General features: G+C 50.1%; 1 protein-coding gene across 1 annotated transcript; it reads right to left on the bottom strand.

Moving 5' to 3' along the window:
- Positions 1 to 881: 881 nt before the first annotated feature.
- Positions 882 to 2799, bottom strand: LOC138102162 (inositol 1,4,5-trisphosphate receptor-interacting protein-like 1). Its single transcript, XM_068999889.1, has one exon. It carries the CDS (start codon positions 2797 to 2799, stop codon positions 889 to 891), a length of 1911 nt encoding a protein of 636 aa, XP_068855990.1. The 3' UTR covers positions 882 to 888.
- Positions 2800 to 18616: the final 15817 nt, after the last annotated feature.

The following is an 18616-nucleotide window of genomic DNA, read 5'->3' on the forward strand; positions in this document are numbered from 1 at the left end:
AGGCCTCTGCTTCACTGCAGACGTCATTCTGTGCTTAGGCCTTGCTGCAGCCAGGGGCAAGAGAGCTGAGAGGCCCAGCTGATGTTTTTCTCAAGCAGCCCCATCAATTCTCTGCTGACTTCAAGCAGCTCTGCAGCACATCTGGCATTCAGCGCAGTGAGCGAGCACTGCAGCACATTGCCCAGAGGTTGTGGAGTCTCCCTGAGCGCAGATAGTCAAGAACCATCTGAAGGCAATCCTTTGCAAGGCGCAGCGGGAAGACCCTGCTGGAGTAGCCCTGGCCAAGATGATCCCACCGGTGCTCCTTCCAAACGTTAACTCCTCTGGCATTCGCAGATCTGCATCTTTGTACAAGGTGAAGCTCTCAGAGGGAAAGTGGAGTCTAAGAAAGAGTTGGGGGCAGTTGCAGTCCTGGTGCTAATGGGAGTCTCTCTCACAAGGCCCCTGGCCACGGCCTCTTCAGCTCCATCAGCTTTGACTCCCCGAATGTTCTTTTGCTCTTGAGGAAAGGTGTGGCAGCAATTCCCACTGTCTGTTGAGCAGTGCCCTCCCCACATTCTGCACGCTCAGGTCAGCGTCAGCTGCAGCCCAGGGAGCAGATTGTGCCCACAGAGCCCAGAGAACACAAAATGGAATCAGAGTATTTCCTCTTGCGTGGTCCCCGATCTGTGTAGCCAACCCGGTCATCCGTGCATGCAGTGCTGAGGAGACTGTTGAGATGACACCGCTGCTGCTGCTGCTGCTGCTGCTGGCAGAGTGCTGCTGCACAGCATTTTCCCTTCCCTCTCTGTGTCCCACACTGTTCCTTCTTTTCCCCTGTACAATGAGGGGCTTCTCTGCCACCAGCTGCCGGCCCCACAAGCACAGCTCTACGCAGGAGAAGCTCTTTCAGTGCTCATCGTTCAGGGTTCGTGTGAACCGCTTTCGCAGATCCACGTACTCACTCATCGCCTGGGAGTGGGCAACGGGATCCATCACCAGGTGGTGGAAGAGATTGCACATCTCGGCCATCTGCACCTCTGGGGGCAACCTGATCTCCCCAGGAAGGCTCCGGTTGCCCACGATGAAGTGGTTGAGGCATCTCACTTGCACGCAGAAGCGCAGGCCCTCGCTGATATCCACCAGTCGCCTGACAAAATCTCTCCTGCGCCACCGTGACACGGGGATGATGGACAGGAGGTGCATGACAATGGTCTTGATGGTGTAGGTGGAAAAGCCTGAGCCCAGCTGCAGACGGCTGAAGAACTGCAGGCATTTGAGGTGCAAGCTGTCAGGGGGGGCCTGCCTGGCGATGGACTTGAAGAACTTCATCTCTGCCACGGCGTAGCTCTCAGGCCATGTTGTGCTTGGCGTGCAGGCCTCCCTCGGCTGGCTGCTCACAAAGATGTCTGAGTCGCCTTGCCGCACCCCAAACAGCACCTCAATGCGGAAGCTTGCTGCGCCGTTGCTCGCCTGGAATTGGCAGGAGCGTCTGGAGGGCAGCAGCACTAAATGCCAATTGTGGGACTGAGGCAAAGCTGGCCAGATTGCTCTCACCAGTTGGTAGAACCAGCGGGCAGTTTTCTGCACGTCGAGGTAGGAGCCGGTGCACAGGGTGTGTAGGAGGCTGGCATGCTGATTGCTCTGCAGCTCCTCCTGGGGCTGGTGCAGGAAGCACAGCATCTTCTCACCCTGCTGCTCCCTGCTGCAGGTGCACTCCAGCTGCACGCGGACACGGAAGTTCCTCCCGCGCCTCTGCCCTGCAGTGTCCAGCTCCAGCTGGAAGGAGTGGCCTCGGGGAGGATTCATGGGTACCAGCACACGGTACACAACATCCTGCTCACGGGGACTCCAACCTTCGAAGGCACTGCCCACCCCGATGGCTCGTTGCAGCACCGGGTAGAAACTGTTGGACAAGACGTGGCCAAAGTAAATGGCAAAATTGTCCATCAGGTTGGTTGTCCACTCACAGCCTTCCTGCAGGTCCTCTACAGGCCACTGGATGCGCTCCATTGCAATCCTTCCGAAGTTATCTTCACCCTCGTCCTCTTCTTCTTGGACTCCATTTGCAGCATCATTGTTGTTTTCTGCATTTGCAGCCTCACGGACAACTTCATTTCCAACATCGTCTTCTTCATTTGCAGCAACATTGCCAACTTGCTGTACATTGCCATCATCATTGTTGTCTTCCTCCCGATTGGCATCATTGGCTTCTTCTTCTTCTTCATTTCCAACATCTTCTTCTTGGTTTGCATCCGCATTTCTGACTTCCTCTTCATTTGCACCATCATTTTCTTCTTCACGTTCCTCTCTCCTCAGGCTCCTTTTCCGCCAGATAAACCATAGGGCCAAGAGAAGGAGCAGGAGCCCAGCAAATTCCCAGACCTGCCAGTGCTGCAAGGCAGACCACGGCAGGTCTCCCCAGGCCCCTCCACTCTGCCTCAGCATAAGCTGCTCCACCTCCCGCTCCAGAAGAATCCTCTCCACTTCCTGGTGCATCGCATGCACCTCCATGCTCAGACGCCTCGCCTCATCCAAAGCATCTCCCGCGGGCTGTGGGTACGGGATAAGGCTTTGCAAGAGCAAGAGCCAGAACAGCCAGTGACCCGTGGTCTGCAGGAGGATGGAGAGAAGGCCTTGAGTGGGCTGGGGAGGGAGGCAGCTGCCACTGGGGGCAGCAGGGACGGCAGTCACAGGCATCTGGGGCCAGGAAGGACAGGGCCCCAGACAGCTGGCAGGCAGCAAGGCCTGTCCCGCTGCCCCAGCAGCAGCGGCACCGTGCCCTGCCCCAGGCTCTCCCATGAGGGGCTGTCCCTGCATGCGGGGGGACAAGCCAGCCTCGGGTGCAGCGTTTCCGCCCCGGCCCTCGTCCCCAGCCCAGCCTCCCCGCCACGTGTGCACTCACCGCTTGCCCAAGCAATACAGGGCCAGCGTTACCTGCTGGGGCCTTTTAGAGCTGCCCCCATTGTGACACGTCGCCCGGGATGTCACAGGGGGCACAGCACAGCACAGCCAGGCCAGCAGCACCCTTTGTCTCCAGCCCAGCTCAGGCACTCAGTGTAGCCTGAAGCAATCAAAGGCTGGACACACACAAAGTGCAGACAGGACTGCAGGTCAGGTAGGCAAAGAACTCCAGGTGTGGTTTCTGTGAGAACCTTCCAGAAGGGTTATAGCTGCAGCTTGAGAAGCTCTTTTGCTGACACAATTTGCAGTGGAGTGGAAGACCTGACCCTAGTGGCTCCATGGGTGTGGTCCCTCTAAAGGGCCTCTGTACCTTCACTATGGTTTAGGAGGAGTATCCACCCGCTCACACACACAGTCTGTGCATGAACCAGAGACAGAGGGGTGAGAGGGGTTCTCTGCATGCAATTCCGAGGCCTTTAGTGGCAACACACCCGAAGGGAGGCAGAGGCAAAAAGAACACCAAATCAAAAGCCCGTGCCAGTTTGATCCCAAAAACTCCCAAAGGCGGGCAGAGCATCCAATAGCAATAGTCTGAGGGCTAGGGGGCAGAGGCAAGGTTGAATGACAGAACAGGGGCCAATGGGGAAAGGGATGGGAGGGGGGAGAGGGCCAGTGACCAGCAGAATCTAGACAAAGGGAGAGCTTTCTAGCACAGTGTTGTTAGGAGAGACCACTTTTAGGGAAACTTGAGGGGTGTGACGTGCACTGAGCCCCTGCTACATCTCCCCCTAATTTACTTTAAAAGGAGGCCTCCCCCAATTACTTGCAACTAACTAAGGTGGGAACCATTCTTCCCCTTTCTGTGAGCGGGGAAAGTGGATTTTGATTTTAGCAGTGAGCATCCAGGGTTGTGGCGGTATTGGAAACAACGAATGGATGGCAGAACAACCAGAAACACCCCCAAAGCCTCAGGAGGGAGGCAACCCCTCCCCCGAGTTCCCAATGTCCCAACAATTCCCGAGTTCCTTTTTGATGGTGCTGGATGTGGTGGACCTTTCTGGGCTACCGAGGCTGCTATTTCCATGCTCTCATCAGCCACAGCATCTGCAGCCACAGCAGTGTCTCTGGGTACTTGCTCGGGTTAGGGACATCTAGGAGACGGCAGGGTGACAGGTGCCGGGTTCCATGGGGGAGTTGGGGCCGATGTCTCTGTAAGGGTCTCAAACAAGGATGTTAAGGATCATGGCAAGATTATTGAAAGGTCGAATCACTCGAGAATACCTGAAACTGGAAATGTTCATTCTCCCTTTATCAATTTCCCTTTTCCATCCCCTCTCTTCAAAAAGAAGGTAGGTACAGGGTATAGGAAGGGGAAGGGTTTATTCAGGCAGGGAAACCATGAGGGAAGGTCAGGGGGGTTCAGGGGGATTTTAAACTGAAACAGTCTGGAGGGGCCCCAAATTAGATGTTCACATGGCTTGTCACTTGGTGTCGCCGTCGCCTCCAGGCGGCACTAGTCTCGTCTTTGTCTGCTTCAGGGTCAGGGTTATCTGTGTTTTTTCTTGTGTCTTCGGGGGCTGTTGTCGGTGGTCCAAGGTAGGGCTTGATATTCTTTCCCAGCACCCATTTCAAACCTGCTGGTGTGGAAACACAAGCATATCCCCTCCCCCAGGTGGGGAAAGGGTCCCCGAATTTGACAGCTCTCTGGATCCTTGACCAGCACTGGCGGCTGTTCCTTTAATTTGGCCTGTGTGGAATTGGTAAAGTGTCGGAACACTGGGGGAGGGGGTGGGTTCTGAGAAGGAGTGGTTTAAGAAATTGATGGTAAAGAGAGCTTTGCAGAGTCTCACAATGGGAGAATCAACCTCTGCACCTCCGCCTTGTTGGTCAAGGACCCTCTGGAGAGTTTGGTGGGTCCTTTCAACAATAGACTGTCCTGTGGGGGAGTGAGGTATGCCTGTGGTGTGCTGGATGCCCCACTGACTAAAGAAATCTTGCAAATTATTAGAAACATAGGCAGGACCGTTGTCCGTTGTCACTTCTTTGGGCACTCCCAGGGTGGAAAAGGCAAGGAGAAAGTGTTTTATCACGTCTGTTGCCTTTTCTCCCGCAGGGCAGATGCAAAGATGGCTCCAGAGAAAGTGTCTACTGACAAATGGACGTATTTCAGTCTCCCAAACTGGGGGACAAGGGTGACATCTGTCTGCCACAATTGGCAGCTGCTGAGGCCGTGGGGGTTTACCCCTGTGCCCAAAGATGGTACCTGGTACTGTTGACAGCAAGGGCACGTCGCTACAATTGCCCTTCCTTCCTTCCTTCCTTCCTGCCTTCCTGCCTGCCTGCCTGCCTGCCTGCCTGCCTTCCTGCCTGCCTTCCTGCCTGCCTTCCCTACCTTCCCTACCTTTCCTACCTCCCTTCCTTTCCTTTCCTCCCTCCGTCCCTCCCTCCCTGCCTCCCTCCATCACATGTGAGGGGGGAGTGGGAGAGATTTAGGATAAGGTTTTGGCTTTCTACTCTTGTCCCTCCTGAACGTTTGCAGCGATTGTAGGCTGCAAAAGCAGCCTGTTTGTGGAAAACACATGGAAAACCTGCAGAGATTTATTCTTAAATTGTTGAGCAGGCTCTCCATTCTCAAGCCTTCTGCTTTGTTTTGCACTTTGATTACTCTCTGTCTATTTGGTCCTTGTCTACTGAAACTGATAAACTCAGGTGGAACAGGGAGTAAAAGAGACAGAACCATGAAATGGGGAAAGAGTTGGTGAGAATCCTTTGAAAGAAATGGCACTGGTCTAAGAAGCAGGGACATTCCCTTTCTTCCTGCTGAGAAAAGAAAAGTGGAGTGGAGGACATCCAGATTTCATAGCAAAAATCCCCACGTACACTTCTTAGGCAGAGACAGTAAATGCTGGCCCTGGGCATCTGCTCCAGGAATGACAGTGGGGAGGAAGACAACCTAGTCCTGTGTCTCAGCTCATGCAAAGGGCCCGTCCAGGAGCAGCACAGGGAAGACGAGGAGCAGCAAGAGCACGGCCCTGGGCTGGCTGAAAGGGGACTCCTGGGCCCATGGGCAGAGTGGGGGTACATGAAAACCATCAGGGTCACAAATTCCTGCCTCGGGACCCTTCCAGGACTCCTTGGGCATTAAGCATCTGGATAGGACACCAGGACTGGTGCTTCCAGGCTGAGCACCACCCCTTCTGTTCTGCACAAATCATCTTTCAGTGCCACAAACATTTCTCAGCCTTTTCAGAGTATTTCTGTAGCATCGTGACAGACACTAAATAAGAAAGAAAAAGAGGTCTGTATGGTTTCTCCAAGACCAAAAGAAGTGATTTCTATATGCAATTCACAGCCCAAAAAAGCCATCTATTGAAATAAATAATAAGTGATCAAATGGATCCTGTAGGGTATAACTGGATTATATCCAGAGAAAATGTAAAATACGGCTTTGGAAAGTCATTTTTAAAGCTTTAAGTACACTTGCATTTTTAGGGATAGCCATTCCTCAGGCCTCTGTCTTGCAACACATTCTCCTGGCATCCCCGGGAAATTCTCAACTCCACAGACAATGCCTGTCTCCGGGACTTCCCTGCCAGCCACCAGGTTTCTTTTCCTGGGCACTGTATTAGTGAAAGTTCAGGCAGAAAGCATTCTGCTGCTTTCATCTGTGCTCCTGAGAAATGAGGCTTTTGTGAGGCCCATTTCACTTTTCTCGGGGAAGAACCCCAGGCCAGCTTGTGTCATCTGAGCTGTGCTTTCTTCTCGTGCTTTCCTGAGCCTGAGGGTGCTGCAGTGTGCACAGGGTGAAGCTCTAATCCCAGCTGGCTCCATCTGGCTGGGCAGGCTGTGTCAGCCACCTGGAAAAATGAACATCACAAGGGCTAAAGAGTGCAAGGAAACCTTCAAAACAAAAAAGCCACAGTGACACAGGCAGAGCTTCAGCAGCACCAGCTGACGGTGTAAAATCCCTTAAACAGATGATGTAAAGCTGGAATGGATTGATTCCAGCATCGCAGTGCACCATCTTCTCAGTACCTGCTTAAAACGTGGTTAAAACCTGGTCCAGGCAGCGCTCCTCTGAACCTCTGGGAACACCCGAGCCCATAAAACACCTGCCAGGCCTCACCAAATCCCAGGCTTGCTCACAGAAATACCACACTTCGATTAAGCAGCACATTTAGAATTTTGCCGCTTGTCCTCTTATGTTCTGCGTCCTTGAAAGTGGAAATGTGGCTGGAATTTACTTCATTTTGCAGCTGTGGGAGGGAGGAAGTTACTACCAGGTTGCTTTATTGCACAGAGACTTTTAAGGGATCAACACTGGAATGCAACCATCACATGCAAAGGTTCTGCTTGATAGCAAGTATCCAGAAACTGACAGTCAAAGTAAGTTCCATGGAAACTGGAAACCTTGGGAACTAAATACAGAAAGGGCTCCTGGAAGGCCTGAAAACCCAGTATTCATCTTTCTGGAAAGTCCCCTTCCACTGGCCGCATGGACCAGCAGCCAACTTGTGGGAAAACAAGATGGCAATGAGGGACAAATGAGCTGCATTTCATGAAGAAAAGCTACTTCTGTTTAAAAGGAGAATGAGATCGATAGAGCAAAACCCCTTGGGTCTTTCCCCACTTCTTAGAGTCTTTTAGATCCATTTGATGTTTGGGTTCTTTCTGGGACTAAGGTCTGCACAGAGGTCCTGCCTACCTCTATTTGAGCACAGCAGGCTCACCTGAGGTCAGAACTGGCCTTGGAACAGCAGTGGCAATACACCTCTTTCCAACTGACTCGATTCCAGCAATGTCCCAGCAGCAATGGCTGTGCAAGGCTCAGAGAAACAAACCAGAAGATGCCATAGCTGTGCCAAAAGCAGCAGCCTGAAACATTCCTAAAGGAGAAGTGCATAATTGGGATGGAACTAAGAGTAGCTTCCATTCCATTGAAATAGAAGCCTTTTCAATGGGCATCATGAACACAGCGTCTGAGGCTTTGGGGACACTGGCATGGCACCACGTGGCACAAGGTGCAAGGGCCTTGGAGTGTCTGAGCAGTGTGACGCTCAAAGTGTGAGTAGGCAGGACATCCTGCTCAACAAAGATCACTCTCAAATCCAAAGCCCAAGAACAGCAGCACAGAGAGGAGATAAAAACCCCCTGCGGGGAAGGGGAAAGCAGCATAAACCCCTCAGCACTGATTTTCACAGACCACGGCCATCTCTGCTGACCAGGTGTGTGTGGTATTTTATAGCCACAGATGCTGTAGAACATCAGAGTTAAAGATCAACAGCTCTGCATGTGTAGGGACAGTGTTAAATCATGGACTCACAGAGTCGCAGAATCCCTAAGGCTGGAAAAGATCTCTGAGATTATCGAGTCCAAGCTGTGCCCGACCCCCACCGTGTCACCCAGCCCAGAGCCCTGAGTGCCACGTCCAGGCCTTCCTTGCACACCTCCAGGCATGGGGACTCCGAAAGCTCCCTGGGCAGCCCCTGCCAATGCCTGACCAACCTTTCCAGCAAGAAATCCATCCTGATGTCCAACCCGAGCCTCCCCTGTAACAGCTTGAGGCCCTTTCCTCTCATCCTGTGCCTTGTTCCCCAGGAGCAGAGCCCCGGGGACCCCCAGCTGGCTGCCCCCTCCGGTCAGGGAGTTGTGGAGAGCCAGAAGGTGCCCCCTAAACCTCCTGGAGAAATCCAGGCTGAGCTCCTGCAGCTCCCTCAGCTGCTCCTGGGGCCCCAGACCCTTCCGCAGCTCCGTTCCCTTCCCTGGACATGCTCCAGCCCCTCCAGGCCTCTCTGGCCGCCAGAGACCCAGAACTGGACATGGAATTCAAGGGACCTCAGCAGTGCCCAACACATGGGGGTGATCACTTCCCTGGCCCTGCTGGCCACACTACTTTTGATCCAGGCTAGGATGTCATTGGCCCTCTTGGCCTGGGATCTAACCATTGCTATCAAGTTCTCTGCTAATGAATGGATTTAGCACAATTTGGGTTTCAAGTTTAAAAGTGGCCTGATTTGTTCACCCTCTAAACACTGCCATGAAAGCAATCCCTGCATCTCTGATCAATCTCCATATGTTCACTTGCAAAGGGTTGGAAAGCACAGATTGCTGTTCAGAACTCCATGCCCAGCTGACGTTTACCGTAGGTTCACCCTGTAAGCTCCGGTTCTATGGCCTGGCCATTCAATACCTGTTACTCTAGGGTTTAAGAGCAGAATCATTTGGTTTCTGATGCAGCTGCAGCCCTGACAGGCAGGTGACAAACAAGGCCACCTGGCCAGGCCCACTCCTGCCAAGGACTGGCTTTTGTGTCAGAGGGAGTTTTTACAAAGACTACAGGCAGCAAAATGGGCATTTCAGCTCCAAGAGCAAGCAGATCCATTCAGTTGAAGAATTTCTGAGCCTGAAGTGGAGCCACAGGAAATGTATGCAAGCAAGTCAACCTTCTCAATGCATCCTTTTTCTAAAGGGGGAAACTAGGCCTGCAAAGGTGAGGTGCCTGCTGACAAACAGGGAAAGGCTGGATGGTTTTTGAGGAGACATATGGAATAGTCCCCAGATAAAAACTCGTTTCCCCACAGCAGTTAAAATGTGGTATCACTCTCAGCCAGGAGCCCCTTTTGGCCACCTGGAACTGCTGCTTGGCTGCTCCTTGGCTTGGCTGCATGCCACCAGGGAAAGGCTCAGCTTCCAGGCCACACTTGTGTCCTCCTGCACTGCAGCATAGTGTGAGCTTCCGTATTTCTGTGGCTACACAGACATCAAATTTCTCATTTCATGGCACAAATCCCCAGGGAAATACTGCCAGGGCCTGTTTATTTCTTCAGGACAGACTACTGCTCCTGGACTCTCAGAAGTCACAAGCCCACTGCAGCAAGAGCAAAATATACACCTCATATGTACTTCTAATGCAAGGGACAGCATCATCATTTAAGTTATTTCCACAGTTTATCGTCAGTTTAAATGAGGGATCAGCCATCAAGTAGCTTGGACGGCTTTCCTTGGAGTAAAAGCACCTTGCATGGTGCCTGTTGTTCCCCCGGAGTGATTCTATTTGAACACCCAGCAGGGAATCTAGAGACGTATTCCTTAGTCTCCTTCCAGCAAGAATAATTGTCAGAATTGTCAGGGAAAATCTGCCGTAAAATACCTGTGGAAATTCAAATGAACACCAGCAAAGACGAAAGCACAACTGGCTCGGCTTTGACAAAGATGCTGTAGAAACTGGAAGTGACCAAAGTCATCCAGCTCCATGAATGAGGACCAAAGCTGCTCTGGGCCGCTTGTGCTTATAAATTCAGCTGCAAATAAAATGGGATGTCAAGCACTGCGTGATTTCCTCACAGTAAATCACAACAGCTACCTATGAAGCACTGAGTAAATAAGCTTCCAGGAGACTTCCAGGCTCATTGTCATGCCTGATTTTTAAAGTTATCTGGAAACCCTTTAGATACCTTAGAGATTTCTATCTCTCTCTATCTCATCAGCTTTTCATAAGAGATCCCCCGCAGACACTTCCAGGGCACACTTTAGGAGACATCCTTCTCCTGTTTATGCCCATGCAGCCCATGGCATTGCTGGTGATTGACAGGTGTTGTAAACAGGAGAAGTCCTGTTCCAAGGCACCCCTCAGCACAGGCTTCCCCACACAAGCCACAGGGAAGGCATGGTGTTAAGAAGGGACACTTGTCTAGTGCCAGTGCCTTCACCTCTCTGCCTGGGCCTGAGGGAGCCTATGTGTAAATCACCAGCCGGTGATGAGGACTCAAGGTCCACAACAGGCGCATTTCTGAGAGTTTGAGCTTGGACCAGCCCTGCTCCAGTCTTGGAGACCAAATACCCATGAAGGGCTGGAGTATTTCAGTGTCTCTTAGGCTTTAGTTGCATGCAAATGGTTTCCTTTCCCAAGTGATTATCAGCAAAACACTGAAAAGCCTTTCAAGTGTGCCTTTTCCTTCGGTACCTTTTACCTAAGAATACCACCACTGGTTCATCACATAAAAGGTACAAACTGCTGAAATGCTGTGAATTGCTGTGAAGTCTGGGCTGAAGCTGGGTTTAGATGTGACTCTGGTCAGGATGCTCTTAGGGCCAGCTCTGAAGTTATATCAACTGATACTGTAAGCTTGACTTAACAGTGGCACTGGCTAAGGGAGTCAGTCTTTACATGCTTAGGAATATTTCACCTCACTGCCTGCTGCTTTTATGGGCACAGGTGTAGTTACAGGTGCTTGAGGCAAAGCACAGCGGGCAGATTCCTGTTTCCCATTCCCACCTTTCTACAGGACATTGGCAGAACATGGTTGTTTCTGTTACAGAGTGGTTTTCACAGGCTGGACTCCCTGGGCTTGCATTAGAAGGAAAAATAAGGAGGGTCACAGCGGCACTGGGATAAATTCCCAGCCATGTCTTAACTCCAAAGGGGTGCTGCTTAGTCATTCAGGGCTAGATTAAATGGATTTATAGGTTCTAAGACAGTGTCTTGCTACCACAGGGAGCCTGACACCCCAGGAGCTCAGGCTGGGCCCACCCACTGCCAGCCCAGCCCCACCTCGCTCCCCCACATCCCAGGCAGGCAGACTCCACTGAGGAAAAGTCATTGCTTCTCAGTTAAAACAGGCGTGCAGGTTAAGAAACAAAGACAAATGAAACCAACTCCTCCCGCTGCCCACACTCTCCTCAGGCTGGAGAGTGAAATCAGTGGATGTGCTACAGCTTAAAAGAAGTGTGTTTTCACATCGTGCACAGCTGTTAAATTGTAGAAGGCATATCACTGCAGGGTAAAATTTATTTATAAACGATTACAAGTTGTAAAGAATGGTGGAAAATATTCCAAACAAATCCAAGAGCATGATTTTCTTTGTTTCCCTTAACTCTGATAATTTCACACTCACCAGAGAATTCCCTTCTAAAATCAGGAGAGAGGGCTCACCGAAAAATGCAGAGGCTGTTGCACACGTGACGTGTGCAGCACTAAGTTTAGGATAAGTGCGATGTGAAAATTCTGGACTCGTTGGGAAATTGGTTTCCCTTTCAGCATAGTTAAGAATGCCATCATTTGCCCCTTTATATTGCAGAGCAATATAAACACAGGAGAAGTCACATGGTTCAGGAGGCAAAGGAAAAAACTCCAGAGATGAGCTGTTGGAATCCAGTTTCAAAAGGGGCTGAAAGGCTCACATAGCTCCAATTTAAACTGGGAAATTCCAAGAGGAAATGATGCTGACTATTGCAATTTAGGAGGGTTTAGATGGGCTATTAGGAAGGAATTGCTCCCTGTGAGGGTGGTGAGGCCCTGGCACAGGGTGCCCAGAAAAGCTGTGGATGCCCCTGGATCCCTGGAAGTGTCCAAGGCCAGGCTGGATGGAGCTTGGAGCAGCCTGGGCTAGTGGAAGGTTTCCTTGCCCATGGAAGGGGGTGGCACTGCATGGGCTTTAAGGTCCCTCCCAAGCCAAAGCATTCCATGATTCCATAAGTCTCTGGTTCTACAAACTACTGTGAAACCTTTCCCATCAGTGTAGAGAAGTCAAGTCTCTCCTGCTTAGAGATCCTAAGGATAACATTTGATGTGTTTGTGTCATTTGTTAGAATTATGTCATGGCCCTGGAACAGAAGGAGATTCCTCTAAAACGAAATACTGGCATCTTAACATCTTTAAATGTAAAAGTTTTGTGTGTGGCATCTACAAACAATGACTGTGAATGAGGCTGCATGTCACACTCTCCAGTATTAATTGCTCCTGCTGGGGTCCATGTTCCCCAGCTGCTCCTCATCATCTTCTGATTGATGAGTCATCTCTGGCTCTTTTCCCCTGCCCACAGCTGGTCCCTTGTGTAACAGCCTCCTTTTGTCACTTATTTGCTTAGGTGTTTTTGAAGGAATGTGGGCTGCGATTAATTTATTGATGTGTTTGTCTGCCCCAAACTGTACCTCCAGTTGAATCAGAAGCTGTTCCTCCTCTTTTGTCCACACTCGTTTGTGGGCTCCTCGGGCAGAGGTGCCCTTGGGGCGGGATGCAGCAATCCTCTTCTGGCTCCTGATAACAGGATGAGCATGTCTTTCGTGTTGTCCCAGGCCAATCTTTGTCAAAAAATCCCTTCCACATACCTCACAGATCCACTCCCCTGCTGGAGCCGTTTTTGTGGCTCCCCTGCATTTGGGATAGTGACAAGCAATACTGTGATGGTTCAGACTTTCCTTACCGCAGCCGGCACACCGAATACAGATCTTTCTTTTCATGTGGGCTCTCTTCAGGTGTTCAATCAAGTCCAACACACGGTCCGCCCGGGTGCCACAGCATGGACAGGATGGATTTTGGTCGGGAATTGTCACCGTCAGGATGTCCTCCGGGGCCGAATCCGTGCTGTTTGCTGGTCCGCGTGGGGACGTTCTTGCTGTGCCATCCTTTGATTCCTCATCGTTTCTTCCGCTGCCGTTCTCTCTGACCACCAGGAGGCAGCTGTTCTTTCCCATGTTGTGTTTAGGTGAGAGATCTTCCTCTACCCCCATGTACTAGTTTGAAAGCAAACCAGTGAGAGACTCCAAGTCAGAACTGCAATTGAATAGGAAAATTAAAATAAATGCAATAGTGCAGAAACACTGACAGAGTCAGGACACAACCTGATGCCCTGTCCGTCAGGGTGGTGGGAGCAGTCCGATTCAATGGTGGCTGCAGTCCTCCTGAAGTGATAGATGTGGTTCTGTTGAAGCGGTGATCCTGTAGAAGGGTCTGGCCTTCCTCCGAAGGGCCAGTGGTGGTTATGTAGCTCCTGTGCTCTGGGAATCCACTAGGAAAGGCTGGCTGTGGTGCTCCAAACCTCAGATTACATCCAGGTAGGAATGCTTGGCTCCTCCCCTGGGCGGAGGATCTCCCAATGGGCTGATGTAATTTTATGAGTCATGCAGTGTGGCCTTGATGGCCCATTAACAGAACATATGCCCTGGAGGGAGTTATCAGGGATGTGTCATGGAAGAGATAAAGAACACTGCCTCACCTGGTTTTAACAGATGGTGATACAATACATCCTTTTGCTTACATCTTACATTGCAACCTAAGACAAGCAGTTTTAAGAAAACTGAACACCAAAACAACACATGGTGCCCCCTCTCAATCCACACTGAGAGCTTTGCAAATAGGACATTGTCCAAGTTCCTGGAACACATTCCAAGGCAAAGTAGCCAGCCCAAAGCATCCTGCTACAGCTGCCAGAGGTCTCCAGACTGCTAAAGAGCCCTTGGCTCAAAGGCACTCCCAGGGCTTCCATCCTCAGTCCCACAGGGCTACAGGCTTCTAAAGAGCCCTGAGTTCACCTGCACTCCCAGAGCCCTCTGGGCTCCTAAAGATCCCTGCAGCCACCCACAGTCATAGGGACTGCATGGTGACATCACATTTGGCGCCATCCTGCTCCAAAGCAGAGAGGTCAAAGAGAGGCAAATAGGCCCCACGGCGACTTCTCAAGGCTTTTTGGGCTGCTAAAGAGACAAGTTACCAAGGAGTGTTTGAGATTGCTTAAAGAATCACTGGCAAAGGTATGGGTAAAAAAAGGTTCATTATAAAAGTGACAGCATAACAAGCCTCACTCTACTACTTACACAATGGTTAAGGCACAGCGAGGAAAAGCAACAAACAAAAATCCAAAGCCACTCAACCCAAACTGAAAGAAAGTGAAAATTTTATCAGTCTCTCTCTCTCTCTCTCTGTGTGTGAAAGGAATAGAAAGGGTAAGGATAAAAAAGGATGTGGCCAAGGGCTCTGGGAGTGCAGGTGAACTCAGGGCTCTTTAGAAGCCTGTAGCCCTGTGGGACTGAGGATGGAAGCCCTGGGAGTGCCTTTCAGCCAAGTGCTCTTTAGCAGTCTGGAGACCGCTGGCAGCTGTAGCAGGATGCTTTGGGCTGGCTACTTTGCCTTGGAATGTGTTCCAGGAACTTGGACAATGTCCTATACTTGATAGCATTTCAACTTAGCAACATTTCACTTGGTAACCTAAGTTCAAATTACAATTCAGCGGAGGAGCAACACCGTACTTCAACTACACAACACTTAGAACTGACCTGAAACCCAGCACCTCAGCAAAGGACCCACACAGGCTTTACCACAGCACAAGAGCAACTTACAGGCCTGACCTCGGGACAAACCTAAAGCACTTCAGTGTCCAGGGGAGCAGCTCCTCTCCCGCCTTCCAGAGAGCACATGCACACCTGCACACACACAAGCACACAAAGAGCCTGCACAAGGTACCTGTGAAAAATTCCCCTCCAAGGCACTGAAATACTCCCTGCAGATGCCTTGGCATCCTCTCACCAAAGGGAAAAGGCCGAGGCCTCCAGGAGTGGGGGTGTCGGCAGCCCAGGAGCACAAGCAGGTTCACGCAGTCTGTGTGTCAAGACACGTTTCTTTTATTCCTTTCATCACTCTCCAAAAAGGTAGCCAGGCCTCTGCCTGCAGCCCTGAAAGCCTTTTGTTCAAATCCTGTGCAGTTCTGGGCCATTTCCCATGCAGTTTTTAGTGCTTTTTGTCCGTCCTTTAAAATAAGACTTCTGTTGCTTCTCTGGTGAGACTAGTAAAGGCTGGAAGGATATTCATCTTACATTTTCTCTGTACATCTTATTATACACCAGGGTCACAAAGTAATTTATCATAAAGAAGCAGATGGTGTGAAAACCTGACTGCTCCCAAATTCCACAGCATCCTAGCAGATGACATTTTAACCTTGACCTGTGTTTTGCTGTAGCCTGGTTTATCTGGCTCAGGAGAAATTTCAGGAAGTTGTGCAGAGCAAAAGGGTGCAGCCTGGTTTCTCATTGTTTTCACTGCTCCTGCTTGTGTATGGCACAGGAAAACAAGGGGAAAATATCCTTTTGCTGGGACTCACTCCCTTGTTTCTTGTGAACCTTGAGTTCAATCAAGTTTTGATAAAATGGAAACTGAGGGCATGCAGAACATATTGAGGGAAGCATGGTGCTCAGTGCAGTGAATGCACTTCACATTTGGCCAAAGCTTGTTTGCTTCCCGTGCCTCCTTCAAGTAATTTCACTAGCATCTATACATAAGTAACTTGCCATGGCAAACATCAGCTCTGGATCCACAACTCTATCTTTGCTCAGGAATATTAATCTAAAATTGGGGTTTCTTTTCCTTATAAGCCTAATGAAACTTGGAAATGCTTATTTTCCAGTCAAATAATGTTAATTATACTACATTCACTTAACATATATGATGTCAGCTGAAAGCCAGGCTGCTTTGTGAGTTGTTTGGAGGACTTTGGTAAATTAAATCAAGTAAGTGCCCTTCCTTCAGTTTAAGTTGCTTTTGCCAAGTCATGACTCCTCTCCTCCCTCCTAACTCTTTTGTGACTCTTCCCCTCCTTCCCAACTTCTCTGCTGATGTTAATGCTCTCAGAGGAGTCACTAGATGACCCTGTGTACTCATCCTAATTGCCAGTTTCTAACCATCATGACTTTTTATATCTAAGTGGCAAACTCCCTTCTGTGAGCCCCATGATAGGCTCAGCAAGCCCTGGCAGGGAGGCGCAGGGAAGGGCTAGGGGCAAGTCCTCCTTGAACAACAGCAGGAAGATTTCCTAAAGCCTGTCTGTCAGGGATGTCTGGGTTTTCCATGCAGTGATACACAGTCTCTGTACGGATACCAGTGCCCTCAGAAATGCCTCGATCAAGGCCAAATATTGCTTTGCTGAAAATCTTGATTCAAAACTTGAAATGGAGGCAGCTTGCTCTGTACTAAAAATGAATGACCCTCCTACTTACACATTTTTGTCAGATTTATCTGAGTAGCTTCAACTTCCAAATATATGGAAGGCTTTGTTGTCAGATAAAAAACCTCTGTGGTCAAAGTCATCTCTCTTCCCTATCTTGGGTAGCGTTGACAGCTGACTCCTCTCTGTCTGACTCACCTGACGCCACAGCAATTGCTTTCAGGACAGCCCTGAGAATGGACAGTCAACTACAGGGGGGAAATTTGGGAATTTGCAGGCAGAATCATGGGTGGAGGTGGTGTTGTCCTAGGAGGAGCTGCCCTTCCCATAGATAAATGAGAGATCCTGCTGTGTCTAGGGAGCAATGGGCACATCCAGCACATCCTGCTGAGTGGTCAGACTTGTCCAGGACAGTCTGTGCATATTCAGTGGTCTTGGTGGTCACACAGAGATGGACTTCACAGCAAGTGTCCTTTATGACTGACACATGTGAGGTGTTTTGGACCACCTGTGTGAGTGCTGAGTGGGTTGTCCAGTGTATGCACAGTGTCACCAATGGGATCAGGAAGCAGCAGACCTACTCTGCACACACAGTCATTGTGTAGGGTGCTTGAACAAGAGATGTCAATTCACTACAGACTTCCCTTTCAGTCCCCAAGCTGGTGCTCCTCAATGCATTTTGGCACTGATAATCATGTGGCCATAGAATGGGTTGAACCAGCTCAGTGGTGCAGCTGACTGTGCACACAGATGAGCAGCAGTATTGACACTGGAGAGGTGATGGGAGCGTGCAGGGGAGGGCAGGGCTGCTCCTCTTGATAGCAGCTCATGCTTAGACTGACATCAACCAGCCATGGCACCCCATTCTTAGTGATTCATCTCCGATTTTAACATGTTGGATAGGCCAGGTAAAAAATATGGCTGAGGCTCATGCTTTGATGAAGCTGATGAAGTCTTGAGACCAGCAGACAAATTTCTGCTGCTGTCTCGTAAAGGGGACATAACTGGGATACTGGGACAACTGGTAGTTCTGATGGAGCTGGCCTGGACACAGGGTGGACTAATCCCTGCCACAAGAAAAGAGCCAGGATCACCAAGCCACGTGGCTGGACATGTGTGGAGACAGAAATTGCACCTGGTTTGAGTAATGCATCTGCTGATCTCCTCCGAGTTAAACTTTCTGACCGGTCCCAAGAAATGGATCCTACTGATCTCTCACAGCTGTAGCATCCAAGTAGAGTTTTTTCTAGTAACATGTCTGGTCCTTAAGTCAGGCAGTGAAGTCCTGGGTCGTGGTGCTTCAGCCCTTCTGATTCTCTGTCTCTTCCTTCTGTGACAACCCCAAAACCTTTACAAAATGGCACATATTAATGTCTTTGACTGGACCTTCACTTGACACTGGAGGGATTGGGGGGCTTGGAGGTATCCCTGGGCTTCTCATCTAACAACATGGTGTGCAAAATATTAATCTTGGTCTGGGCTGTACAGGGGCTCTGGAGTACTCTGTCTTCATAAATATTTCTCCTCCCTTGTTCTTTTGGAAAGTCATTTCCCTTTGCTTCCTGTTGTATTCAATAAATCCCTGTGCTTAAAAAGGTCTCTCGTTGATACTAACCATCTAACATGCTGAAAAAAGGAGGGAACAGGAGTGAGAACTGAGAAAACTGCTTCAGGCTGCTTTCTGGCACAATGCCCAGCAGGCACTGCACCAGGCAGCTCAGACCTGGAGCCTGTTTTCCCTGCTGTGCTGCTTCATTTTCTGGCCTGGGACGACATCTGGCTGGCATATTCTTTTCCACGCCCCTGGATCAGTGCTCTTTTTAGCTAGTTACTGCAGGACTTGGCATTAAAATACAGTGAAGTAGACTACAAAGTAGCATGAGATTGGCTTAAAAATAATGAGGTTTAAGTGCAGTTGAGCTTTGAATACTTTTTGTTTGCCCTCTGGGTTAGAAAACTTTACAATATGTGATGTCCATATTTTCCTGCATTTCATCATGACTGTGAGTGCTCAGAAGTCA

Source organism: Aphelocoma coerulescens, unplaced genomic scaffold, assembly GCF_041296385.1.
Source record: "Aphelocoma coerulescens isolate FSJ_1873_10779 unplaced genomic scaffold, UR_Acoe_1.0 HiC_scaffold_63, whole genome shotgun sequence".
Classification (NCBI taxonomy): domain Eukaryota; kingdom Metazoa; phylum Chordata; class Aves; order Passeriformes; family Corvidae; genus Aphelocoma; species Aphelocoma coerulescens.